Source organism: Schistocerca piceifrons, chromosome X, assembly GCF_021461385.2.
Source record: "Schistocerca piceifrons isolate TAMUIC-IGC-003096 chromosome X, iqSchPice1.1, whole genome shotgun sequence".
Lineage (NCBI taxonomy): Eukaryota > Metazoa > Arthropoda > Insecta > Orthoptera > Acrididae > Schistocerca > Schistocerca piceifrons.
The window spans coordinates 924,564,514-924,590,384 of NC_060149.1; the positions used below are offsets into that span (position 1 = coordinate 924,564,514).

Genomic DNA, 25,871 nt, shown 5'->3' on the forward strand with positions numbered 1-25,871 from the left:
TGGCCCAGGGTCCCATCGGCTCTTCTCTTGACCGTGACCTCCATAAATGGTAGTCTTCCCTCTCATTTGGTTTCCGTAGTGAATTTGGTGTTGGGTTGTGTGGAGTTCAGATGTGTTAGGATGTTGAGACGTTTGTCCCTTCCGTGGGGCAAGATGATGAACGTGTCATTCACGTAAAGGAAAAGCATGTCGGTCTCCATTTGGATGATGTCAGGGCTTCTCCCTCGTAGTGTTCTATATACAAATTTGCAGCCGCAGGCAAGAGTGGGCTGCTGATTGGAAGGGATGAACTCCTTGACTTCCTTGCACATCTGAATTCTCTACGGCCGAACATCAAATTCACTATGGAGACCAAAGAAGAAGAAGACTACCATTTCTGGACATCGTGGTCAAGAGGGGAGCTGATGGTATCCTGAACCACAGTGTGTTTTGGAAGAAAACACACACTGCGCAGAGGAATGGGTTGTGCAGAGTAATTGGATACTAAAAGCACTAATACACAAGGGGCGCACCATCTCGGACACGAGAGTATCTGCCCCAGAAACTGGAACACCTCAGAACCGTGTTCAAAAGAAATGGAGATTAGGTGTGATCTCCGCCCCACAACTACAGTACACCCTGTGGAAATGGAAGTAGTTGTAACATTTCAAAAACTAGGAGACTGGTGGTGGTGGATTATTATTATTAATGTTTCCCTACCTATCCATTACATAATGGGTTCTATAAAATGCGCTAACCATCTTGCAGAAACGCCATGTTCTATCAATACTGGAGTTTGAGGGTATATCTTTTCACTTTACCTGCAGCACTGACTTTGGTCTCGCCGGGGGACTCGCCACTCTTCCGACATCTACTTATCTACTTACTAGCCACCAAGTGGTGTGTGACGGAGGGCACGATTCGCACCAAAGTCATATTCCTCCCACCCCCTCCTCCCCCCTCTGTTCCACTTGCGGATCCCGTGAGGCAAAAACAACTGTCTGAACGCCTCAGTACGAGCTCTAATTTCCCTTATCTTTGAACAGTGATAATTGCGCGTTTTGAAAGTTGGTGGTAATAATATAAGCTCTACATCCTCGGCGAAGATTGGATTTTGGAATTAAGTGAGCAGCCCCTTCTGTTTAGCGTGTCGTCTGTCTGCAAGTGTGTCCCACTTCAAACTTTCTATGAGATTTGTAAAGCTTTCACAATGGCTAAATGTACCAGTCACTAATCTTGCCGCTCTTCTTTGACCTCCTCAATCTCTTGAATCAGACAAACAATACTCTAAGACTGGATGAAGCAGTTGTATTGTAAGCAATTTCCTTTGTTGGAGGACTGCATCACTTCAGAATTCTACCAATAAACAACAATCTAGAGTTTACCTTACCTGTTACTTGTGTAATCTGATCATTCAATTTGAGATCATTTCAAATAGTCACACCCAGATACTCGACGGATGTTAGTGCTTTCAAAGACTGGGCATTTATTTTGTACTCGTACATTAATGGGAATTTTCGCTTTGTTATACGCAGTAGGTTACACTTGCTAATATTGAGAGATAACTTCCAGTCATTACACCACTCATTTATTTTCTGTAAATCCTCACTGATTTGTCCACAACTTTCGTGTAATACTACTTTCCTATAGACTATATCATCATCGGCAAATAGTCTAATGCTGCTGTCAATACCATCAACCAGATCATTTATGTAAACCGCAAAAAGCATGGGACCTATTACACTACCCTGGGGCATGCCTGATGTTATGCTTGTTTCTGTTGAAGTCTCCCCATTCATGACGACATACTGCTCTCTGTCTGTCAGAAAACTTTCTGTCCAACCGCATATGTTATCGGATAGACCGTAAGCGTGCACTTTTTGGAGCAAGCGAGCGTGCAGAACTGAGTCGAACACTTTTCGAAAGGTGAGGAATGTGGCATCAACCTGGGACCCGGTATATAGAGCCTGTTGTATTTCGTGCACAAAGAGGGCCAGCTCTGTCTCGCAAGACCACTGTTTCCTAAAACCGTGCTGGTTTCTGCAGATGAGCTTCTCAGAGTCTAGAAAGATCATCATGTTTGAACACAAAATATGTTCCACGATTCTACAACAAATCAATGTCAGTGAAATTTTCCAGTAATTATGTGCATTATTTGGTGGGTTCGTGCTTGGCTACTACAGGGCGCCAGCCTTTGCAGCATCTTTTCCCTTCTGTGCTGCATGTCTATCCTCTTTGCTATTCTTTTTCCCCTCCCTTGGGGAACATGTCTGGGAAGTTTTTGGGAATGTTCTGCACTGTCTGTAGCTGACATACGTATGTGTCACCGTTTTTCCTTCCTTTTGCCTTTCTTCATTCACATTCTCCTATCCTTCCTCTACTTCGACATTTGAGGCTCCTCTTTTTCCTTCTTCCTCCCTGTGTGCTCCTGAAGGCCGGCCCACGTGTCTGACACGTAACAGGTGACTGGGCAACGCGTGATTCCCAACCCTGAGCTGACAGGTAGGGTTTACACGTACTCCCTGGTACAGGCCAGGCCTAGGGAGGAGTGATTGCCTGACCTGCTACTTTCCCAAATTGCCGATTAGTCCCTCTGTCAGGTGTTCGGAAAGTGTGACTTGAGGTGTGAACAGTCACCTAAGGTGGGTGCGCCTCCTCGTCAAGGGGCCCCCCAGTCGGAAGGAGCACACCATCGGAGACACTGGCAATCGTGGGGGATTTTCTCACAATGAGCCAATCGTCTTAACAATCTATGTCTACAAAATGTAAACGGATTGTGGCTAACGATTCAAAGACCCTGCCAGCTGCACCACGGTTCCTCACGTACTGAAGATGGTCAGTCCTTCACAACGGTAAATCCGTTTATTATTCAGAAAAGTGTTGATGCAATTGCCGACCCTGTGAAATCCTGCTCTCATTTACGGGATGGCACTTTGCTTTTGTAGACTACTTCTGATTCTCGAGCACAACAACTGCTTGCCGCTTCGCTTCTCCACGGCTATCCCGTTTGTGTTGAGGCCTGTAGAACTTTGAATTCTTTCCGTGGTGTTATTTACACTAGGCTGCTCAAAGGTCTGACCGAGGCCAAAATTCAAACATACCTCTCTGATCAGGGTGTCATTGTCTTTCTGTCACCTTTGGTAGAGTGGTGCTTCTGTCCAATATCAAAGCAGGCTATGAAGTTCACAGTCCAATCGTACATTCCGAACCCGATGTGCTGCTACCGGTTCATCGTTTCAACCCCACTCGAATGTCTTGTCGACACCCGTCCAAATGCAAAACCTGTGGTAGGGATGCGCACGAGGGTGATTGTCTGCCTCGTCCTCCCTGCTGTATGAACTGCAATGGCAACCGTGCCACCTTCTCTCGAGATTGTCCCGTGTATCTCGATGAGCAGGCTGTCTAGTAGATCCGGGTAAAGGAAGAAGTTCCTTATCTGGTTGCTTGCAAGTTACTGGCTAGTCGCAAACCCTGCGTTCTACTGTCATGCACTTACAATACTGTTCTTGTTCGTGCTCCATCTTGTTCCATTAAGGACATGGCCACGCAGACATGTGACCTCAAATTAAGCTCTGTGTTTGTGAAATCGCTCAGTGTCACGGTAGCATTGCAGTCCCCTAGTCCAGCTGTGCAACGAACCATCAAACTCACGCCCCGTGGGCCGAAGTCACCGGCTACACAACCGGCAGGCCGGAAAGGACAGAAGGAATACTCCCGTGAAGACTTTCTATGTCCCTCCAGCCAACACCTGAATCTTCCTCTGCTAACAGGAAAGGCTCGAAGAACTCCAACAGAGGCAGATGGTCTTGTGGACATCGTGCCTCGTTGCCCTGTAGCAGGGAGTCTCCTTAGGCTGGCACTCAGCAGCCGCTTAGGTGACACGACATCATTTTTTCCTCCCCATGACTCTCCTCTGATGGAACTTCCGTGGTTTTCAATCCAACAAAGAGGATTTATGGCTGCTTTTAGAATCACAGCATCCACTTGTACTCCGCTTTCAGGAAACAAAATTGCATCCTCATGACCGCTTTGAGCTTTAGCATTTCTTCCCCATCTGTTTTACATTCCACCCGAGGTTGACATTCATAGTCAACCCATCTCCCTGACTACCCATCTTCAAGCTGTTGCAGTTCTCCGTTTCCTTTATCACTTGCCCTTTTGCCTTTGTACCATTTACATCCCTCTATCATTTGATGTAACCAGGGCATACTTCCTCCAGCTTATGGAGCAGCTACCTCACCCATTTCTGCTGCTTGGTGACTTTAATATGCACCATCCCCTTTGGGGTTCTCCCAGAACCTGTCCGAGAGGTGCCATGTTGGCTGACCATCTTAATCAGCTTAATCTCTTCTACCTTAACGCAGTAGCACTCACGCTCCTTTCAGACTGCCGGCCGAAGTGGCCGCGCGGTTCTGGCGCTGCAGTCTGGAGCCGCGAGACCGCTACGGTCGCAGGTTCGAATCCTGCCTCGGGCATGGCTGTTTGTGATGTCCTTAGGTTAGTTAGGTTTAACTAGTTCTAAGTTCTAGGGGACTAATGACCTCAGCAGTTGAGTCCCATAGTGCTCAGAGCCATTTGAACCTTTCAGACTCCTCCCACACCTACTCCCATTTAGACCTATCCTTTTGCAATGCCCAGCTTGCCCATCATCTAGAATGGTCCATTCTTTCTGACACCATTCGTGTAACCATTTCCCGTGTGCCATCCATTTGCTGACTGCTACCCACCGCATGCACACACAAATGGCAGCTTACTAAGGCTGACTGGAGGCTTCACTCCTCCCTGGCGACCTTCGACGAACAAGATTTCCCCAGTTGTGATGACCGGGTGGAATATCTTACAAACATTATCCTTAGCGCTACAGAACATTCCATTCCTCACACTTCCTATTTACCACGTAGTGTCCTGAGCTGTCGGTGGACTGAGGCGCGCCACAATGCAATTCGCACGCGGAGACGTACTCTCCACATTTTTAACTGTCATCCTACAATGGCAAACTGCATTCATTATAAACAGATGCATGCACAGTGTCGTCACGTTCTTCAGGATAGCAAAAAACCTAGCTGGACTTCATTCACTAGTTCTTTTAACAGTTCCACTCCCTCTTCTATCGTGTGGGCCAACCTCCGACGGCTCTCTAGGACCAAGATCCATTCCCCAATTGCCAACCTGACAGTGGCAGACGATGTCTTCGTGGACCCTATTGCTATCTCCAACACCTCGGGCCGCCATTTTGCGGAAATTTTGAGCGTTTCCCACTATCGCCCTGCCTTCCTCCATCAGAAACGAGCAGAGGAAGCTTGGGTGATAGCCTTCTCTCCTCAGAATCTTGAGTGTTACAATGCTGTCTTTACAGTGAGGGAGCTAGATCGTGCTCTCACTTCATTCCGATCCTCTGCCCCAGGACCAGATGCTGTTCACATTCAGATGTTGCAGCACCTGTCTCTCGCGGGCAAGCACTTTCTGCTTAGTATGTACAACCGCATCTGGTCAGAGGGCACATTTCCCAGGTGCTGGCATGAAGCCGCTGTCATATCCATACCTAAGCGTGATAAGGACAAACACCTTCCTTCTAGCTACCGCCGCATCTCTCTCACCAGCTGTATTTACAAGGTGATGGAATGCACGATTCATGCCCGGCTGGTATGGTGGCTCAAGTCTCGCAATTTACTAACCACTGCACAGTGTGGATTTCGAGTGCATTCTGCAGTTGCCCGTCTCATCACTTTGTCCACCCATGTCACGAATGGCTTTCTGCAGAGATCCCAGACTGTGGCCATGATTTCGATTTGGAGAAAGCCTGCAACACCTGCTAGAGGACTGGTATCCTCCGTACTTTCTACATGTGGAACTTCCATGGCTGCCTACCCTGTTTCCTTGAGGAATTTTGAGTTTTCAAGGTACATGTCGGTTTTGTCTTGTCAAACACCTTTATTCAGGAAAACAATGTGCCTCAGGGTTCCGTCCTGAGTGTCGTCCTCTTTGCTATCACCATTAAGCCAATAATGGGCTGTCTCTGCCAGGCATCTCCGGCTCTTTACATTGATGATTTTGCATCTATTGCAGTTCTCCACGGACCTGTTTCGTTGAACGGTGTCTTCAGCGATGTCTCGATCATCTTTACTCGTGGAGCATCGAAAGTGGCTTTGTTTTTCCACTGACAAAACCATTTGTCTGCTGGCGCATTTGGTTTCTCCCACCATTTTTACATCTTGGGCCTGTTGCTCTTCTATTTGTTGAAACTATAAAATTCATAGGGCTCCTGCTCTATAGGAAACACTCTTGGTTCTCCCATGTGTCTTACTTGGCAGCCCTCTGTACGCAGTACCTCAGTGTCCTACATGTCCTCGAGGGTACTTCCTGGGGTGCAGATCGAACCACCCTCCTCTTTTTGTACCAGTCCCTTGTCCGTTCAAAACTAGACTATTGGTGCTTTGTTTATGCATCTGCACATCCATCCCTCTTAGACCGTCTCAATACTATCCACCATCGTGACATCTGTTTGGTCACTGACGCATTTTACACTAGCCTGGTTGAGAGTATGTACGCAGAAGCTGCTGAACACTGCTGTCCTACAGCTGTCCTACAGCTGTGACTTTCTCCTCAGCAGATACAAATGTCGTTTGTCTGCCATGCATGGCCACCCATCCTATGCCACCTCCTTCAGTGACTCCTTTGATCGCCAGTATGTGGTGCGTCCCTCTTCTCTGTTACCTCCTGGAGTTCACTTCCAGCTTGTGCTCTCGTAGATTAACTTCACGCTCCCTTCAACTTTCCCAGTAGGTGTGAACCCTTCACCACCTTGGCTTTGTGCAGCGGCCCGGGTTCACCTTGGCCTTCATTCGCTTCCTAAGGACACTACACCAACCTCACTCTATCACCTTCAGTTTCATGACCTTTGCATGGAACTTCACAATAGTATCCATGTGTACACTGATGGCTCTCAGACTGACTGTGGTGTCGGGTGTGCCTTTGTCACTGGCGCCGACATTTTTCAGTATCCGCTTCCAGCACACTGCTCAGTTTTTACAGCAGAGCTCTTCACCCTGTATCAGGCCACGGAGTGCATCCGGTGACACAAGCTTTTCAGTTGTATCATCTGCTCAGACTCTCTCGGCACACTTCGAAGCCTCTGTGTGCTGTACACTGTCCATCCCTTAGTGCAAGAGGTCCAGGAAAACTGTCACTTACTCACTCTTGAGGGAGCCACTGTGGTGCTTATGTGGGTTCCCGATCATGTCGGTCTGGCAGGAAACAACGAGGCTGACGCTGCTGCCGTGGCTGCAGTCCTCATACCTCAGCCAGCTAGTTCGTACACTCCATCCGATGATCTCTGTGTTGCCATCTGTCAAGAGGTGGTGTCACTTTGACATTGCCAATGGTCCTCCCGTCATGGAAATAAGATCCATGTTATGGAGCCTCTCCCAGTGGCTTGGATGACCTGCTCTCGGCCCTCCCGCCGCGAGGTCATTTTAACTAGGTTTCGTATTGGGCCTGCCTTTTTAGCCATTCCCATTTGTTAAGTGGCGCTGCCCCACCTCTTTGTGCACATTGCACCCAACTTTTAACTGTCTGCCATTTCCTGACCATTTACATTCCCATTTGGATTTACCATCAGAGTTGTCAGACGTTTTAGCGAACGACATGTGGGCTGTCGACCACATTTTACTTTTTATCCGTCATAGCAATATGGCGAAGGCCATTTAATCTTTAGTTTTATTGCATATTTTATAGACCTTTCTCCACGTCCCTGTTTGTAGCTGTCTTATATATAATATAGTCATTTTTAACTCCTCTCTTTGTCTTCGTGTTTCACAGTTTTGAAATGTGCGCATATGACCCTATTTATTTTTCCACAACAAAACAAAACTGACTTTGATTTGCTTACCTCGCGTCTTCTAAAGTTGTCTCGTACATCTCTTCCCGATTTGCTTCTTTTCGATATAGGAGCAGGATTTGACATGCAAACAACAAACTGTGCTAAACTGAAGTGGTATAGTGAGAGAAAATCCAGTGCTATGAAATAAAGTTAACAAAATACAGGATGCAACTTTATTTTATTAATTAACGTTTACCAGTAGTCAAGAAATGTAAGTAAAAGACCTATTATGTTTATTCATTAAATCAAATTCCATGGAAGCTAACTATGTTCAGAACACTGCAACAAGACACAACCTGGTGATTCACAGTATTACAAGATGTTTAAAACATCACACAGGTGTTTACCAAGGCACTGTTCAACACGGCAAACAATTTTCAGTAACTCATTACCCTATACCATCCAAGCATGTGTTGCATTTGTTCATACCCCATATAAACCTTCTAGTGAGTTGTTGTAAACAAATGTTTCCTGAGGCATTGTTAATTGCTACGAATAATTATCAGCATTATATTCCACTTGACAGTGCCGATGTGTGTTGCCTCGCTCATACCCAGTAGAAGACTAGTAGTGAGTTACAGTAACAGTTTGGCTCCTGCTTACCCTGTGCCCGTTTCCGATTAGTCCATCGTTTTCCATCAATAACGATGGAAGTTAAAATGTGTTTCTCATTTATATTTTTACTTTAGTTAAAAGCTTCATGAATTTATTATTAACCTTCTGTTAGTGCAATTAATGTTGACAGTGTGGCTGGAGGAGCATAGCAGTGTTCAGATAATAAGTATTAACTAACATCATTGTAGTGCTTCATGCCATGCTCAGTATGTGATTCCCAGCTGTCTGTACAGTACTCCAGCATGATATACAGTCATCTCTAGCAAGTTGTTCTCATGGCCTGCAACCATGTGCCGCACAACTCGGTGCACAGTACTCTCTCCCTACCTTGCTGTTACTGAATGGTCTTGTCTGGCTGGTAGCAAGTAGAAGTAAAATAAACATGTATTGTGGGAGAAGAATGTGGTGAAAACGCCACAAAGTCAGAAAGGAAGAGGTAGTCACGGTCTTTATACTGTACAGAGGCCCCCTATCGGAAAAAATTGGATGTGTACCGATAGAACGCCGAGTAAAAATGGTCTATTCCAGATTGCTTTGGTAGTTAGATTTTTGAATCTCTGTGTATTAATCCAATTTACTAGACACAGTTCCTGAGTTTTCGTCAAGGTCTACAGTAGAGTTGCACAGCACGTGCTGATAGTCCGTTGATCTGCATAGTTTAGTTTTCCACGGTCTTTAGTAAGGACAGGGACTGTGAATGTTGTGTGTGGATGCAAGCCGAGTTGGTTACACTTCGCTCACAGCTTCAGGCTGTGGTGGCTTCGGTTACACACCTGGAAGCTGCAGTAGATGGGCACCATTGTTGTGGGTCAGCCATGGGGATCCAATAGACGCCCAGCACGTCAGAGTCCTCCAATTGGTCCTCACCATGGCCAGCCCAGTTACTGCTCGCACTGAGGGTGACCCCTCACCTGTGGTCGATTGGGAGGTTGCGGCGGGGCGTAGCAGGTGGTGAACGACTTACCAGATGGCTGCACATAAGGCTTCCCCAGTTTGTCTGACCAACAGGTTCCAGGTGCTGTCTGTGGCTGACACTGTCACTGAGCCAGATGCTGTTGCCTGTCCTGTTTCAGAGGAAACCTCTCAGCCTGCAATATCTGAACAATCACAGAGGGTGGGATTATGGATAGTTGGGAGCTCCAATGTTAGGTGTGTTATGGGGCATCTTAGGGACATGGCTCCCAAAAAGGGAAAGAAAACCAATGTGCAGTCCATGTGCATAGCGGGTTGAGTCATTTCAGATGTGGAATGGGTCCTCCTGGATGCCATGAAGAGCACAGGGTGCAGCCAACTGCAGGTGGCTATTCACGTCGGTACCAATGATGTGTGTCACTTTGAATCAGAAGAGATTCTCTCTAGTTTCGAGCAGCTAACAGAAGTGATAAAGGCTGCCAGTCTTTCTTGCAAGATGAAAGCAGAGCTGACCATTTGCAGCATAGTCGACAGGACCGATTGCGGACCTCTGGTACAGAGCCAAGTAGAGGGTCTGAATCAGAGGCTCAGACAGTTCTGCAAGCATGTAGGCTACAGATTCCTCGACTTGTGCCAAACTGCTGGTTGGGATTCGGGTTCCGCTGAATAGGTCAGATGTCCACTATACGCAGGTGGTGGCTACACGGGTAGCAGGGGCTGTGTGGCATGGACTGGACGGTTTTTTAGGTTAGAGGGCCTCGGGGAAAACACAAGAAAGGCTTCTGTCACAAACGGTGCAGGCCGAACACAGCAAGAACATAGATACAGAAACCATCGGTATAACAGTTGTAAATTGTCATAGCTATGTTGGGAAAGTACCAGATCTCCAAGCGCCAGTGGAAAGCACTGATGCTCAAATCGATATAGGCACTGAAAGCTGGCTAAATCTGGAGATAGGATTAGCCGAAATTTTTATGAAGTACCTAATGGTGTTCCGAAAGGGTAAGCTAAACACATTTGGCGGAGGCGTGTTTTTTGCTGTTAGAAGTAGTTTATCTTGTCACGAAATTGAAGTAGATAGTTCCTGTGAGTTAGTTTGGGCAGAGGTCATTTTTGGCAACTGGAATAAAATAATAATTCGATACTTTTACCGACCTCCCAATTCAGATGATAAGTTGCTGAAAGGTTCAAAGAAAACTAGAGTTTGACTTCAAACACATACCTGACTCATACGATTATAGTTGGTGGGGACTTCAATTTACCCTCGATATGTTGGCAAAAATACGTGTTTAATTCCGGAGATACGCATAAAACATCATCTGAAATTGTCCTAAACACATTCTCTGAAAATTATTTCGAGCAGTTAGTTCATGAGCCCATGCGAATAGTAAACAGTTATGGAAACACACTTGACCTCTTAGCAACAAATAATCCTGAGTTAATAATGAGCACCAAAACAGATACAGAGATTAGTGAACGCAGGATTGTCATAGTGAGAGTGAACATTGTAACCCCCAAATCCTCCAAAAATAAACGAAAAATATACCTATTCTAAAAAGCAGATAAAAATTCACTTGACGCCTTCCTGAGAGACAATCTCCACTCCTTCCAAATAAATAATAAAAGTGTAGATCAGATGTGGTTGAATTCAAAGAAACAGTATCGGCAGCAATTGAGAGATTTATACCAAATAAATTAACAAACGATGGAGCTGATCCTCCTTGGTACACAAAATGGGTCAGAACACTGTTGCAGAAACAACGAAACAAACGTACCTAATTTAAACAGATGCAAAATCCACTAGTTTGGTGAACTTTTACAGATGCTCGATATGTAGTGCGGACTTCAATGCGAGATGCGTATAACAGTTTCCACAATGAAACTTTGTCTCAAAACCTGGCAGAAAATCCAAAGAGATTTTGGTCGTACGTGAAGTATGTTAGCGGCAAGAAACAATCAATGCCTTCTCTGCGCGATAGCAATGGAGATACTATTGAAGACAGTGCTGCCAAAGCAGAGTTACTAAACATGGCCTTCCAAAATGCCTTCACAAAAGAAGACGAAGTAAATATTCCAGAATTCAAATCAAGAACAGCTTCCAACATGAGTAACGTAGAAGTAAATATCCTTGGAAAAGCAAGTCTTCTGGTCCATATTGTATACCAATTAGGTTCCTTTCAGAGTACACTGATGCATTAACTCCACACTTAACACAACCGTTCGCTTGATGAAAGATCCGTACCCAAAGACTTGAAAGTTGCACAGGTCACACCAATATTCAGGAAAGGTAGTTGGAGTAATCCACTCAATTACAGCCTCATATCATTAACGTCAATATGCAGCAGGATTCTGGAACATATGTTGTGTTCGAACATTATGAATTACCTCGAAGAAAACGGTCTATTAACACACAGTCAACATGGGTTTAGAAAACATCATTCTTGTGGAACACAACTAGCTCTTTATTTGCATGAAGTGTTGAATGCTATTGACAAGGGATTTCAGGTCTATTCCATATTTCTGGGTGTCCGGAAGGCTTTTGACAATGTACCACACAAGCGGCTTGTAGTAAAATTGCCGACTGATGACCTCAGAAGTTAAGTCACATAGTGCTCAGTAAATTTGTAGTAAAATTGTGTGCTTATGGAATATCGTCCCAGTTATGTGACTGGATTTGTGACTGCCTGTCAAAGAGTTCACAGTTCGTAGTAACTGATGGAAAGTCATCGAGTAAAGTGGAAGTGATTTCTGACATTCCCCAAGGTAGTGTTATAGGCCCTTTGCTGTTCCTTATTTATATAAATGATTTGGTAGACAATCTGAGCAGCCATCTTAGGTTGTTTGCAGATGCCGCTGTCGTTTATGGACTACTAAAGTCATCAGAAGATCAAAACAAATTACAAAATGATTTTGAAAAGATATCTGAATGGTACAAAAATTGGCAGTTGACCCTAAATAATGAAAAGTGTTAGGTCATCCTCGTGAGTGCTAAAAGGAATTTGTTAAACTTCGGTTGCATGATAAATCAGTCAAATGTGAAGGCTGTAAATTCAACTAAATACCTAGGAATTACAATTACAAATAACTTAAATTGGAAGGACCACATAGAAAATGTTGTGAGGAAGGCTAACCAAAGACTGCGTTTTATTGGCAGGACACTTGGAAAATGTAACAGATCTACTAAGCAGACTGCTTACACTACACGTGTCCGTCCTCTTTGAGAATACGGCTGCGTGGTGTGGGACCCTTACCAGATAGGACTGATGGAGTACATCAAAAAAGTTCAAAGAAGGGCAGCATGTTTTGTTTATCACAAAATACGGGAGAGAGTGTCATTGAAATGATCCAGGATTTGGGCCAGACATCATTAAAAGAAAGGCGTTTTTTGTTGTGATTCAATCTTCTCACAAAATACCAATCACCAACTTTCTCCTCCGAATGCAAAAATATTTTGTTGACACCGACCTACATAGGGAGGAACGATCACCACGTTATAAGGAAAATCAGAGCTCGTACGGAAACCTGTAGGTGTTTGTTCTTTCCGCACGCTTTACGACTTTTGAATAAGAGAAAATTGTGAAGGTGGTTCAATGAGCCCTCTGCCAGGCACTTAAATGTGATTTCCAGAGTATCCATGTAGATGTAGATCAAATTTCGTACCAGAGATGTTCATCAGCCAGCACTGTGGCTATAATCTCATTAAGGATTGTGAAGTAGCTGGATCTAATAAATAAGACATTCAGCAAATGGTCTAATAAATAAGACACTCAGCAAACATAATGATGTGGTGACCATATGCTACTAGCAATGCAGTTGCCTTTGTGGCCACCAGCATGTGCTCTCAGATGCAGACCACATAGGAAATGCCTAATGCTTTGGGGGGGGGGGGGGGGGTGGAAGAGATAGTGGATCCAGTATTAGAATAAGAATTCAAAAGGGCTTTAGAAAACATAAGATCAAATAAGGCTGAAAGGGTAGATAACATTCCATCAGAATTTCTAAAATCATTGGGGGAAGTGACAAGAAATTGACTATTCATATTGGTGTGTAGAATGTATGAGTCTGGTGATACACCATCAGGTGTTCAGAAAAACGTCATCCGTACACTTCTGAAGATTGCAAGAGCTGACAAATGTGAGAATTATCACACCATCATCTTAACAGCTCACACTGACAAGGAAAGTATACAGAAGAATGGAAAAGAAAATCGAGGCTGTGTTAGACGATGATCAGTTTGACATTAGGAAAGGTAAAGGGGCAAGAGAGACAGTTCTGACGTTGTGATCGATACGGGAAGCAAGACAGAAGAAAAATTGTGACATGTTCATATGATTTGTCGAACCAGAAAAAGCATCCAACAATTCCAAATGGTGCAAGATGTTTGAAATTTTGAGAAAATAGGGGTAAGGTGTAGGGAAAGATGGGTAATATACAATATGTACAAGAGCCAAGAGGGAACAATAATAGTGGAAGACCAAGAATGAAGTGCTTGGATTAAAAAGGGTGTAAGACAGATGTAGCCTTTCACCCCTAGTATATATCGAAGAAGCAATGACGGAAATAAAAGGAAGGTTCAAGAGTGGATAAAAATTCAAGGTGAAAGGATATCAAAGATAAGATCCACTGATGACATTGCTATCCTCAGTGAAAGTGAAGAAGAATTACAGAATTTGCAGAATGAAATGAACAGTGTAATGAGTACAGAATATGGACTGAGAGTAAATTGAAGAAAAACAAAAGTAATGAGAAGTAGCAAAATTGAGAAGAGTGAGAAACTTAAGATCAGGATTGGTGATCACGAAGTAGATGAATTTAAGGGATTCTGCTACCTAGGCAGTAAAGTAGCTCTTGGCAGACAGAGCAAGGAGGACATAAAAAGCAAACACACTGGCGGAAAGGGTATTCTTGGCCAAAAGAAGTCTACTAATATCAAAACTTGAGGAAGAAATTTCTGAAAATCTACATTTGAAGCACAGCATTGTATGGTAGTGCAACATGGACTGTGAAATAACCAGAACAGAAGAGAATCGAAGCATTAGAGATGTGGTGCTTCAGAAGAATGTTGAAAATTAGGTGGACTGATAAGGCATTCAATGAGGAGGTCCTCCGCAGAATCAATGAGGAAAGGAATCAATGGAAAACACTGACTAGAAGAAGGGACAGTATGGTAGGACATCTGTTAAGACATTATGGAATAACTTCCATGGTATTGCAGGGAGCTGCAGAGGGTAAAAACTGTAGAGGAAGAGAGAGATATGAATACATCCAGCAAATAATTGAGGATGTAGGTTGCAAGTGCTATTCTCGAGATGCAGAGGTTGGAACAGGAGAGGAATTCGTGGCAGGCCGCATCAAACTAGTCCGAAGACTGACGGTTGAAAAAATTCAGAAATGGAGGTTTTGAATGCATTGTAAAAATCTGCTCTTTGTTTAGGTCTTTCAAGTTCAAAATTGTAAGCAGGTCTTCTCTTATGCTGATATCTGAAAATATCAGTCTTACAAATATCGTAACTGGGGCTGAATCGACTCCATCTACTGACTCATCTAACTGCAATGAGAAAAGCAAGCAGGATTACAAATCTATTATCAGTTGACATTTTACATTCTCTGCCATTAATCCAACTTCTCATGCTGTAGTAGGTCTTGACAGAGGCATGCGTCTGATGGCTAATATTTTCTCTGACTTGTTTTTAAATGTGGAAAACAAGCACTCACTAGTTGGCAGAAAAAAAACCTCCTTAACAACTGGGCCATCATCAAGATGGGTTTGTCTGTTTCATCAGTACTTCTGATACATGAAATGGTGCTATGTTTGAAGGAGGACTTGTTTGTACAGGCTTAACAAAAACCGACTGCTGTGATTGTAGTTTAGTTTAAAGATTAGAGTGTTTCATCTTCCTCAATGCACTAAGTTATGGCTCTCACTTCATATTATGTTTGTGGAAACTGAGTGCAGCTAAACACAGGAAAACATACCACTTCCACGGTGAGTGGGAAGAACAGTTTTTTGTTACAATATGTAAAGATAGGTGTATATATTTGTACAGCTGTTGCTGATTCAAAGTCTCTGTGAACTGTTGTAAAATGGTCTTCAGTAGTTCCTTTTTTTTTAGGTACAGTTAAAATAGCATTGCATACGAAACATATACACCTATCTTTACAAATTGTAACAAAAAACTGTTCTTCCAATTCACCGTGGAAGTGGTATGTTTTCCTGTGTGTAGCTGCACTCGGTTTCCACAAACATAATAAGAAGTGAGAGGTATAACTTAGTGCGTGCACTTCCTAGCTCTGATCAGCAGCAGTCGGGAGACTTTGTGCCGTAGTGATTTGGAGAGGTTTGTTGCCAGCTGCACAGCATACTATTCACTGGTGTTGGCTTCATTGTTGCTGAGCTGTGCTGTCGTCGTCGTGTGTATTGTTGTGCTATTTTGACTGTGATTGTTTCGGAAATGGGGGATGAGGTGGTTATTTGACATGTCAATACAAACAGCAATCTCAGTTTCGATAACATGAAGTATTTAACTGACATTGCCTCCATTGTGCACATTCTTGTTTCGGGGAAGCTCGAAAACAGGGTTTTGTGTTTCCTACTGCAGGTGGAGCTTGATCCCCCCTCCTCTCCCACCTCATCTTGCAGCAAACTCTTAGCTCTCTCACCGTTCCTCACAACACACCAAGTTAGAGTTCGCAAGTAGTAACCTCGGCATGCAGGAGGAATGCCTGTTGCGTGGTGGAAGCATTAAAGCTTGTAAACTGCAGATGGAGATGAAAGAGGGAGAGACGTTGTTGTCAGATTTACCAAGTACAAATACCGTGCAAAACACTCATTGTCAACAAACCGATATTCTACAGAAACAGCTCTTGTAAATAGATTTTGGACAAAGGTTTTGAAAGATTGACTCTTAAAGCTGTGTCGATCGACTGGTTGGTCACGATTGACAGGTTGAGCACTTATGCTGTAGGACATCTTGCATAAATTTACCTAGAACGTTACTTGTGGACGGAGTTGACGTCATTGTATTCTACTGTATTTCCTTTACTCAACTTATGTATTACTTTCTTACTTCTTTCTTGCTTGTATTAGTAGGCTCATTTCCTCCAAACCTTTCCTCCCATGTGGGCCATGGCGATTCTTAGTTCTGAAAACTAGCAAGTGTGTCTCATTTCATTGTACTGGTGTTTGCTGTCACCCTGACATACAGTTCCATAACAAACCTCAATACAGTATGTCCAGGTGTAATTTGAAGTACCATGAAGCAAATGATACAGCGGTGCAGTCGGTTCATTTTCAATTTTTCCCCATTTTCGTGTATTCTAATATTAAATTGTGTGTATAACTTTGATTGTTCCTTTGATAAGTCTACTGCTGATTCCAAGCAAAGTTGTGTGATGGATAGCACATTGGACACCCGTCTGGGAGGAATGTAGAAGAAATAACATTCTGCTCTTCTGGATTTAAGTTTTGTTGCTGTCATGCATAACACATCTTTATGTGCAACTGAATGGAGTGCTCATGTAGAATAACAACAGAAACAGAATGTATGATATTTTTCACCTTAGATGTTCACAAAGCGTTGCTAGTGGTGTGCTATTTTCCAACAGAGGTGTCTGCTGATTCAAACTCTGCTGTCTCAGTTGTGGATGATAATGCCATCTCTTTGTTCAAATCCATGGTAACTAGTATTTTTGTGTTGTGAGTTTCCTTTTCCATGAATGTATCTCTCCTCCAGTAGTTGTTACCCACGTACTTGGTGTAATACACATCCCTTCAAGTCCTCTCATGTCACAATAGTACAAGCTAACATCACAGTAACAAAATCAAACTGACTGCATAGTCTAGTGGTTAATGTTTTATACTAGCAAAGCTGAGGTTCCGAGTCTGATACACTATGACTATTTGAAATTGTTTTTCTGATGGAAATGTTTGGAAGGAGGTCCACTCAGCCTTATGAGGCCAACTGGGAAGTTACTGGAATATAGAACCAGAAAATGGGACAAACCGATTATTCATTAGTAGCAAAAGCATCACACTCCCCTTTTTCTTAAGACTGCAAGATGCTTTATGTATTATGACAGGATATATTCTTTGCAAAATTCCATATCAGATCTATAGGATGTAGGTCTAGATAGTTTGACAGCAGCAGGTAGGGAACCATTTTCTTGCAAAATTTGGTCAGTGGCATAAAAAGAAGAAGATTGGTGTTCCTCAATTAATGCCAATGGTTTGGCTTTCTTTGTCTCCGTGCATTTTTAATTTCTTCTGTCCATTTCTAAGTGATAGTGCAGAAGTTTTCCTGTTATAGAGGAGAAATGACAACAAAACAAAACTCTTCATTCACAATAATGAAATGTTTCTTGGTACTTTTATTTGACTATACGCATCAGACACTCAGTTTGCAACATTCGTTCTCAGTGTGGTGTTATGAAAAATAAACAAATCACTAGCCACTCTAATTCAAATGCTTCATTTTTTGTGTAAAAATCTAATGTACTGTGCTCTGTTTGAAAGTATGTTTTCTCATCTGTAAATGACAACTTGTTTGTTTAAGCGTCTTTAAAAATCAAATCCAATAGACGGAACAGTTTTTGTCAGAGTTGCTTTGCTAGTCTGGAAGTCCTGCTCTGTGTTACAGAAGCTGCGGAGTTTTTGCAAGACTGTTTCCTTGGTATTGGTCATAATATCACAGAACTTTCTGTTTAGTAATTCATTCATTACATTAATTGATGTCATTAATAAAATATTTATTGTTAACATTTTACTTGTCTGCCTTGTGACACATACTTGAATCCTGCCCCACTCAGCATTGTGTCCCTCCTTCCTTAATTTTTACATTATTGACATGTTAACTTTTGCTTGTCTATTATTATTCTTATTATTAGTAGTAGTAGTAGTAGTAGTAGTAGTCATTGTCGTCTAGAATGTTGGTGACAAGATTTTAACCCATGATAAAAAATTAGTTACCATTGTGCACTAAGCCTCTTTGATGCTACCAAAGAAGCTGGCAGCTTCTATCGCCCCTTTTTTTTCCTTCTTTTTTTTTTTCAGGATTTGCTTATGATTTGTGTGTTGGTTTATATTGAATAGGATTCCTTTTGTTTCAGTACAGTAAAATTTTTAATCATTTAGCCCTAGTATTTTTCTGACTCTGAATTTTACATCTGGAAACACTTTGCAAAAGTGAAAAATTTAAAGATGCACAATATGTCAGTCACTGGTTTTAGTGAAGTTCATTTGTTATAAGATCAACCTTCAAGGTAAATTCAAAAAATTTAGGGAACCGACATTTGAAGCTGGCTGTGGAATGATTCTACTGCTACTGACATACATTTGACAGAAGGACCATGAAGATAAGATATTAGAAATTAGGGCTCATATGGAGGCATATATAGACAGCCACTTTTTCTTCTTTCTGTTTATGTGAATGGAACAGGAAAGAAAATGACTAGTGGGGGTACAGGGTACCTTCTGCCACACACAGTACTACTGCTTGTGGAGTATATATATAGATGTTTCCTTTTACTTGGGGTGGCCCTCACGTATTAACACACTACTGGCCATTAAAATTGCTACACCACGAAGATGACGTACTACAGACACGAAATTTAACCGACAGGAAGATGATGCTGTGATATGCAAATGACTAACTTTTCAGAGTATTCACACAAGGTTGGCACCGGTGGCAACACCTACAACGTGCTGACATGAGGAAAGTTTCCAACCGATTTCTCATACACAAACAGCAGTTGACTGGCGTTGTCTGGTGAAACGTTGTTGTGTAAGGAGGAGAAATGCGTAACATCACATTTCCGACTTTGATAAAGGTTGGATTGTGGCCTATCGCGATTGCGATTTATTGTATCGCGACATTGCTGCTCGCGTTGGTCTAGATCCAATGACTGTTAGCAGAATATGGAATCGGTGGGTTCAGGAGGGTAATCGGAATGCCGTGCTGGATTCCAACGGCCTCGTATCACTAGCAGTCGAGATGACAGGCATCTTATCCGCATAGCTGTAACGGATCGTGCAGCCACGTCTTGACCTCTGAGTCAACAGACGGGGACATTTGCAAGACAACAACCAGCTGCACGAGCAGTTAAACGACATTTGCAGCAGCATGGACTATCAGCTTGGAGACCATGGCTGCTGTTACCCTTGACTCTGTATCACAGACAGGACCGCCTGTGATGGTGTACTCAACGACGAACCTGGGTGCACGAATGGCAAAAAGACATTTTTTCAGATGAATTGAGGTTCTGTTTACAGCATCATGATGGTCGCATCCGTGTTTGGTGACATCGCGATGAACGCACATTGGAAGCGTAAATTCGTCATCGCCATACTGGCATATCACCCAGCGTGATGGTATGGGGTGCCATTGGTTACATGTCTGTCACCTCTTGTTCGCATTGATGGCACTTTGAACAGTGGACGTTACATTTCAAATGTTTTACGACCCGTGCCTCTACCCTTCATTCAGTCCCTGCGAAACCGTACATTTCAGCAGGATAATGCACAACCGCATCTTGCAGGTCCTGTATGGGCCTTTCTGGAAACAGAAAATTTTCAGCTGCTGCCCTGGTCAGCACATTCTCCAGATCTCTCACCAATTGAAAACGTCTGGTCAATGGTGGCCGAGCAACTGGCTCATCACAATATGCCAGTCACTACTCTTGAACTGTGGTATCGTGTTTAAGCTGCATGGGCAGCTGTTCCTGTACACACCATCCATGCTCTGTTTGACTCAATGCCCAGGAGTATCGAGGCCGTTATTACGGCCAGGGGTGGTTGTTCTGGGTACTGATTTCTCAGGATCTATGCATCCAAATTGCTTGAAAATGTGATCACATGTCAGTTCTAGTATAATATATTTGTCCAATGAATACCCGTTTATCATCTGCATTTCTTCTTCTAATAATTTCCGGGTATGCAGCCGGATCCCGTCGACATTCTGCCACGATATTTCGGTCCAGAGACGTCCGGCCATCATCAGGTGAGTACACAACTACTGAAGAGCCGAGGTGCAGTCGCGGTATTTATGCCAAATCTCGAGCATGCAAAATGTACTGGCATCCTACAGCGCATGCGTCAGGTGTTGACATGCGCAGCATAGCCGAGTTGTACGTGCTGCCCTCGGTGGTGAAAATAAAGGTTCATCTAGTCATTGAGTATCGAATGACACTGTCGATTCTGCTGTGATCGTATAATTTTAATAACAGGATTCCAATTTTTATCCAGCTGAAAGCCGTTGTCACGATTTATAAGATTATTGGCAAGACATATTTCCACTGATTCCTTGATTACGGAATCCCAAAAACCAGAAACCGGGGCTAAAATTTTTGTTCCATTGTATTCCATTGAATGTCCCAATGAAATACAGTGCTCTGCTACTGCCGATTTTGATGGCTGCCGCAGACGGGTGTATCTTTCATGTTCTATACATCGTTCATGGACAGTTCTTGTCGTCTGGCCAATATATGCAGAGCCACATTCACAGGGAATTTTGTAGACGCCTGCTTTCTTCAGTTGTAAATCGTCTTTAACAGATCCAACCAGAGCCCGGTTCTTTGCTGGTGGATGGAAGATAACCTTGATTTTATTTTTCTTCAGTAATCGGCCTATTTTCGAAGACACATTCCCGGCGTATGGAAGGAACGCAGTTGATTTAAAGTCGTCATCTGCGTCCTCAGTGCGTTGCTTCTTGTTATGATAGTTGCGCATGGCCTTCCTTATTTGGCGAGAATTGTAGCCATTCTCTTTGAAAACCTTCTCCAAGTGTTCTAATTCTGCGTGGAGGTTTTCATCATCCGATATTATATGCGTTCGATGTATTAAGGTACTGAGAACACCGGCTGTTTGTGCTGGGTGATGGCAGCTTGACGCCTGGAGATACAGATCTGTGTGAGTCGATTTCCTGTACACAGAATGTCCTAATGACCCATCAATTTTACGGTGTACTAGCACGTCTAGAAATGGTAAACTGCCCTCTTTTTCAATCTCCATCGTAAATTTGATGTTCTCATGTAATGAGTTTAAGTGATGAAGGAATTTCTCCAGTTCCTGTCTGCCATGAGGCCATACAGCAAAAGTATCATCTACGTACCGCCAGAAGACCGTAGGCTTTAAAACAGCAGACTCAAGTGCTTTCTCCTCAAAGTCCTCCATAAAGAGATTAGCTACCACAGGCGACAAAGGGCTCCCCATGGCAACGCCGTCTGTTTGTTCAAAGAATTCGTCATTGAATAAAAAGTACGTTGAGGAGAGTATATGTTCAAACAAGGCCGTCATTTCTGCACTGAATAAGTTACCAATAAGATGAATTGATTCCATTAAAGGCACTTTGGTAAAAAGTGAGACCACATCAAAGCTGACTAATAAATCCGAGCTGCTAAGCTTAACTTCCTTCAAGCGACTGACAAAATCCTCGGAATTACGTATATGGTGGCAACACTTACCCACATACGGCTTTAGTAATGAGGCCAGATATTTTGCTGTAGAATAGGTCGCAGCACCAATATTACTCACTATTAATCGTAGTGGGGCACCATCCTTGTGTATCTTCGGAAGACCGTAGAGTCTTGGTGGTACTGCATTGTGTGGTCTCAATCTCTTGATAACTTGTTCAAGTAGAGAACAGTCATTCAAAAGGGTAGTAGTTTTCCTTGATATTCGGCTTGTTGGGTCCTTTTCAATTCTACGGTATGTAGAATCATTTAGCTGACAATATATCTTCTCATTGTAGGCTTCTCTTGTCAGAAGAACTGTGGCGTTACCCTTATCCGCAGGCAGTACGACTGTGCTAGTATCTTCTCTCAGGCTGCGGAGAGCAGCTCTTTCAGCTGGCGAGATGTTACTCCGTTGTGGCGCACATTTCAACAACGTTCGGCAAGATTCACGTCGAATTTCGTCTGCAGAATCCACAGGGAGACGTCTAATGGCTTCCTCAATGGAACTGATGAAATCCGTTAAAGGCAGTGAGGCAGGTATAGGAGCGAAGTTTAAACCTTTCGCAAGCACTGACATCGTCGCATCGTCAAAAGATTTCTCCATGAGGTTCACCACGGATCATCCAGAGATAGCTTCTTGCTGCTTTCGTGTTACGAGTTGGCTAAACTTCGCACTTTGCCTGTTCGTACTGTCCCTGTGAGCCCAGTCCGCCTTGGCCCAGGATACACCGTCAATCCAGTCCCAACTAAGGGAAGAACATCTTGCTGCAATCTTCAGATGTAAATAATATAAATTCCTGGCGACAGCGTCTAACTCACGACGCGTAAAACGGATTCGTTCTCTTACTAAAGCCAGACTCGCCTTGCATTTTATATTGTTGGCGGCCACACTATCAATAAAATGAACAACTCTGGCGAAAGTTGGAATCAAGTTATTGTGTCTACATTTCAGTAAAAAATTTAGTGAACACAGCAACCTCGCTCTTCTCTCACGTAATTTATCCAGTACGCACGTAATTTATCCAGTACGTGGATATCCTGAACCATCTCCTCCATTCGATACTCAATGACTAGATTAACCTTTATTTTCACCACCGAGGGCAGCACGTACAACTCGGCTATGCTGCGCATGTCAACACCTGACGCATGCGCTGTAGGATGCCAGTACATTTCGCATGCGCGAGATTCGGTATAAATACCGCGACTGCACCTGGGCTCTTCAGTAGTTGTGTACTCACCTGATGATGGCCGGACGTCTCTGGGCCGAAATATCGTGGCAGAATGTCGACAGGATCCGGCTGCATACCCGGAAATTATTAGAAGAAGAAATACGCCGGGAAAATTTCAGAAGTCACATCTGCATTTCATCTTGGTGTAGCAATTTTAATGGCCAGTAGTGTATATACGTGGCAGTAATGTTTCAGAATCCTGTATGAAAAAGTACTTAAATTTCAAAGATAGACTGTCATTTGGTGCACTCTCACATCTCTGGACATGATTGTGCACCTCTGTAGAAATTGTGTACCGATCATATGAGCCAGTCACATCTCCCACAGTTTATATGACCTTTGTTTATTTCATCAGCAATTATAGCTTTGTAGTGATCACATATGGATGAGCTATTCAGAGATGGACTACACAAGTCAGCCATTAATTGCATCTGTCTTAGACACCCTATCTCTCACCAGTATTCTCTGGCAGACTGCAGTTTGACATTTGTCTTGTCTGCCACAAGGTGCACAAGCTTATTCTGTGGTATGTTTGCATAAAGTCACTGACTGTCTGTAGCACTATGCTTTAACAATGCAGATTGCATTACAAATGTGTGTTAGTATTACTTTTCTAATGAATTAATGTTACTATTTACTAAAAAAAAAAAATTTCTTTTGAAATATTTGTGGTTTATGTGGTTAAAAAAATTTGGATGTATTTCTTCCAAAATGTATTAATGGAATTTATATGACAGTGCATTGCTTACTTGCTGTTTGCTATGCGTAATGGTATTACATTCAGGTTTGGTATTTCTTTATCTCCACAGGTGGAAGAAGATTAACGAAAATGAATGGTGGGGAATCTTCTGCAGCAGATTTTGGATGTTAAAACAAACAGATAACTTCATACTATACAAAGTTGCTAAACAAGTCACACCTTCTAAGAAGTGTTCTGTTTTGCTTAGTGAGCTGCATGAAGATTTGTCTCTAAAAAAATTCCTTGCTCATTTAAGTACAAACTCAGTGACTCTTAGTGAAGAAGAAAAGAAACTTCAAATATGTGATACAGCAGATGAACTGAATGGAATGCTGCTCTGTAAATACCTTAGACTGGACACTAATTTAGAAGAGTGCTATAACCGTTGGGGTCAACGTGATCCTGTATTTCAGAAAGCAGCTAGCAAATGTCATGGTGTAAGACTTCTGTGTCAGGAACCACTAGAGACAATACTGACATTCATTTGTTCATCAAACAATCACATTAAAAGGTGAGTAGTTGGCCACATTTGTGAGTAATAATCTCGGTTTTCTAATGGGCTATTTTTATGTCACATAACATGAAAAAGACACTGGCATATTTGTGTAAAATATGCAATTTTTCTTGTCCTGTGTTGTAAATTTGGTTGTGTAGTACTATACCATTATCAAATGTTGTGTAGATTGTGAGTTATGGGACTCTGGGCAAGATTTCTAGCATGATTTGCATCCTTTTTCTTTCCAACAGTTCTTTCTCTTTTTTAATATAGATATGCATTTATTGCAGATAACTAGTCTTTCCAGTGGCCATCATTATCTTTGTATACTATCTATCTTGATGTTTTCAATGTAAAGACCATAACCAGGTGCTGTTGCCATCTTCAGGTCATTGCACTTTTATGTAGATGTGTTGCTGGTGGTAGATTGTGCTGGTTTCATGAATGTGATGATTGCTTCTATGCTCCTGATTTCTCATTTGCATTGGGACTTAACATTACTTGTTGGGATTGCTTGTTGTGGTCTGAAAAAAATTGTGCCTTTGCTTTTCATATTTTAAATGTATGTTAGTAAATAATGGAAAGAATAAAGGTAATTATCTTTCCATATAGTAGAGGTATTCAGCAATTGCATGTACATAAACAAAAACAGAGATTGTTGCTAGGCTCTCGGACAGTGGTCTTCTGTGGGATAAGAAACCACCTCCTGCGGAATCACTTCAGACACTGGTATTCGCAATACTTCTGCATCCTCATAATGTTGATTCACATGCCTTTAAGGGAAATCGTTGACTACAAGCAGGGAAGTGTTTCCTTGATTTCGTATTGATCCTCCACACTTTCCTAAAGAGGTTTTCTTGGTCAAATGAAGGTCCTTATACTCAAAATTAAGCAATAATTAAACTAATGTATATGAATCAACCACACCAAAGTTCTATGTTTCGTTGTAATATTATTTGTGGCAAATAAAATAATATGAGAAGTAGATTGTCAAGCAAAATGCCTTTTTTTTATTATAAAATCCCTACCGGTGTCAAATATTCATATGGAGTTGAGGAAAAAGATGCTGTAGTTAAACATGTGGAGTATAGCATCATTTGGAAGTAAAATTGAGACCATGGAAATATATATTCTTGGAGAATTTGGAATGTGCTATTGAAAAGCATTAACAAGTTAAAAGCAAATAAGAATGGAATTAAGGAGTTTAAAAACAATGTGCAAGAAAATAAGACTCTGGGGAAACTGTTACCAAAGTATTGGACAGATTAGAGTGACATCTCCTATAGCATCCAGGAATAGTTAATATGGCCCTGGAAGGACTGTGGAAGGGAAAAATTGTACTGGCAGAAAGAATACTATAATATGAAAAACAGTTTGTTGGAGACACTTCGTGTAATGATTGAGTAGAACTGAAAAGATTAGTTCAGGGCAGGAACTGGTGGAGGGCATGAAATTAATTGAAAGACTGATGACTTCATAATACTGTTCTTTATTCACTGACCTGTTTTTTTTTTCAGGTTGTTTTCTTAATTTGCCAACCATGCCAATGAGACATTTTACTGTGAAATCATGCAT

General features: G+C 42.6%; 1 protein-coding gene across 1 annotated transcript in view; it reads left to right on the plus strand.

The window, feature by feature from the left end:
- LOC124721141 (N-glycosylase/DNA lyase) overlaps window positions 1-25,871 on the plus strand; it is a 49,716-nt gene that overhangs the window by 19,215 nt on the left and 4,630 nt on the right. Inside the window, exon 2 of the mRNA XM_047245960.1 lies at window positions 23,871-24,311. Within this exon, the coding sequence (XP_047101916.1) occupies window positions 23,871-24,311 (441 nt within the window). The remainder of the gene's footprint in view (window positions 1-23,870; window positions 24,312-25,871) is intronic.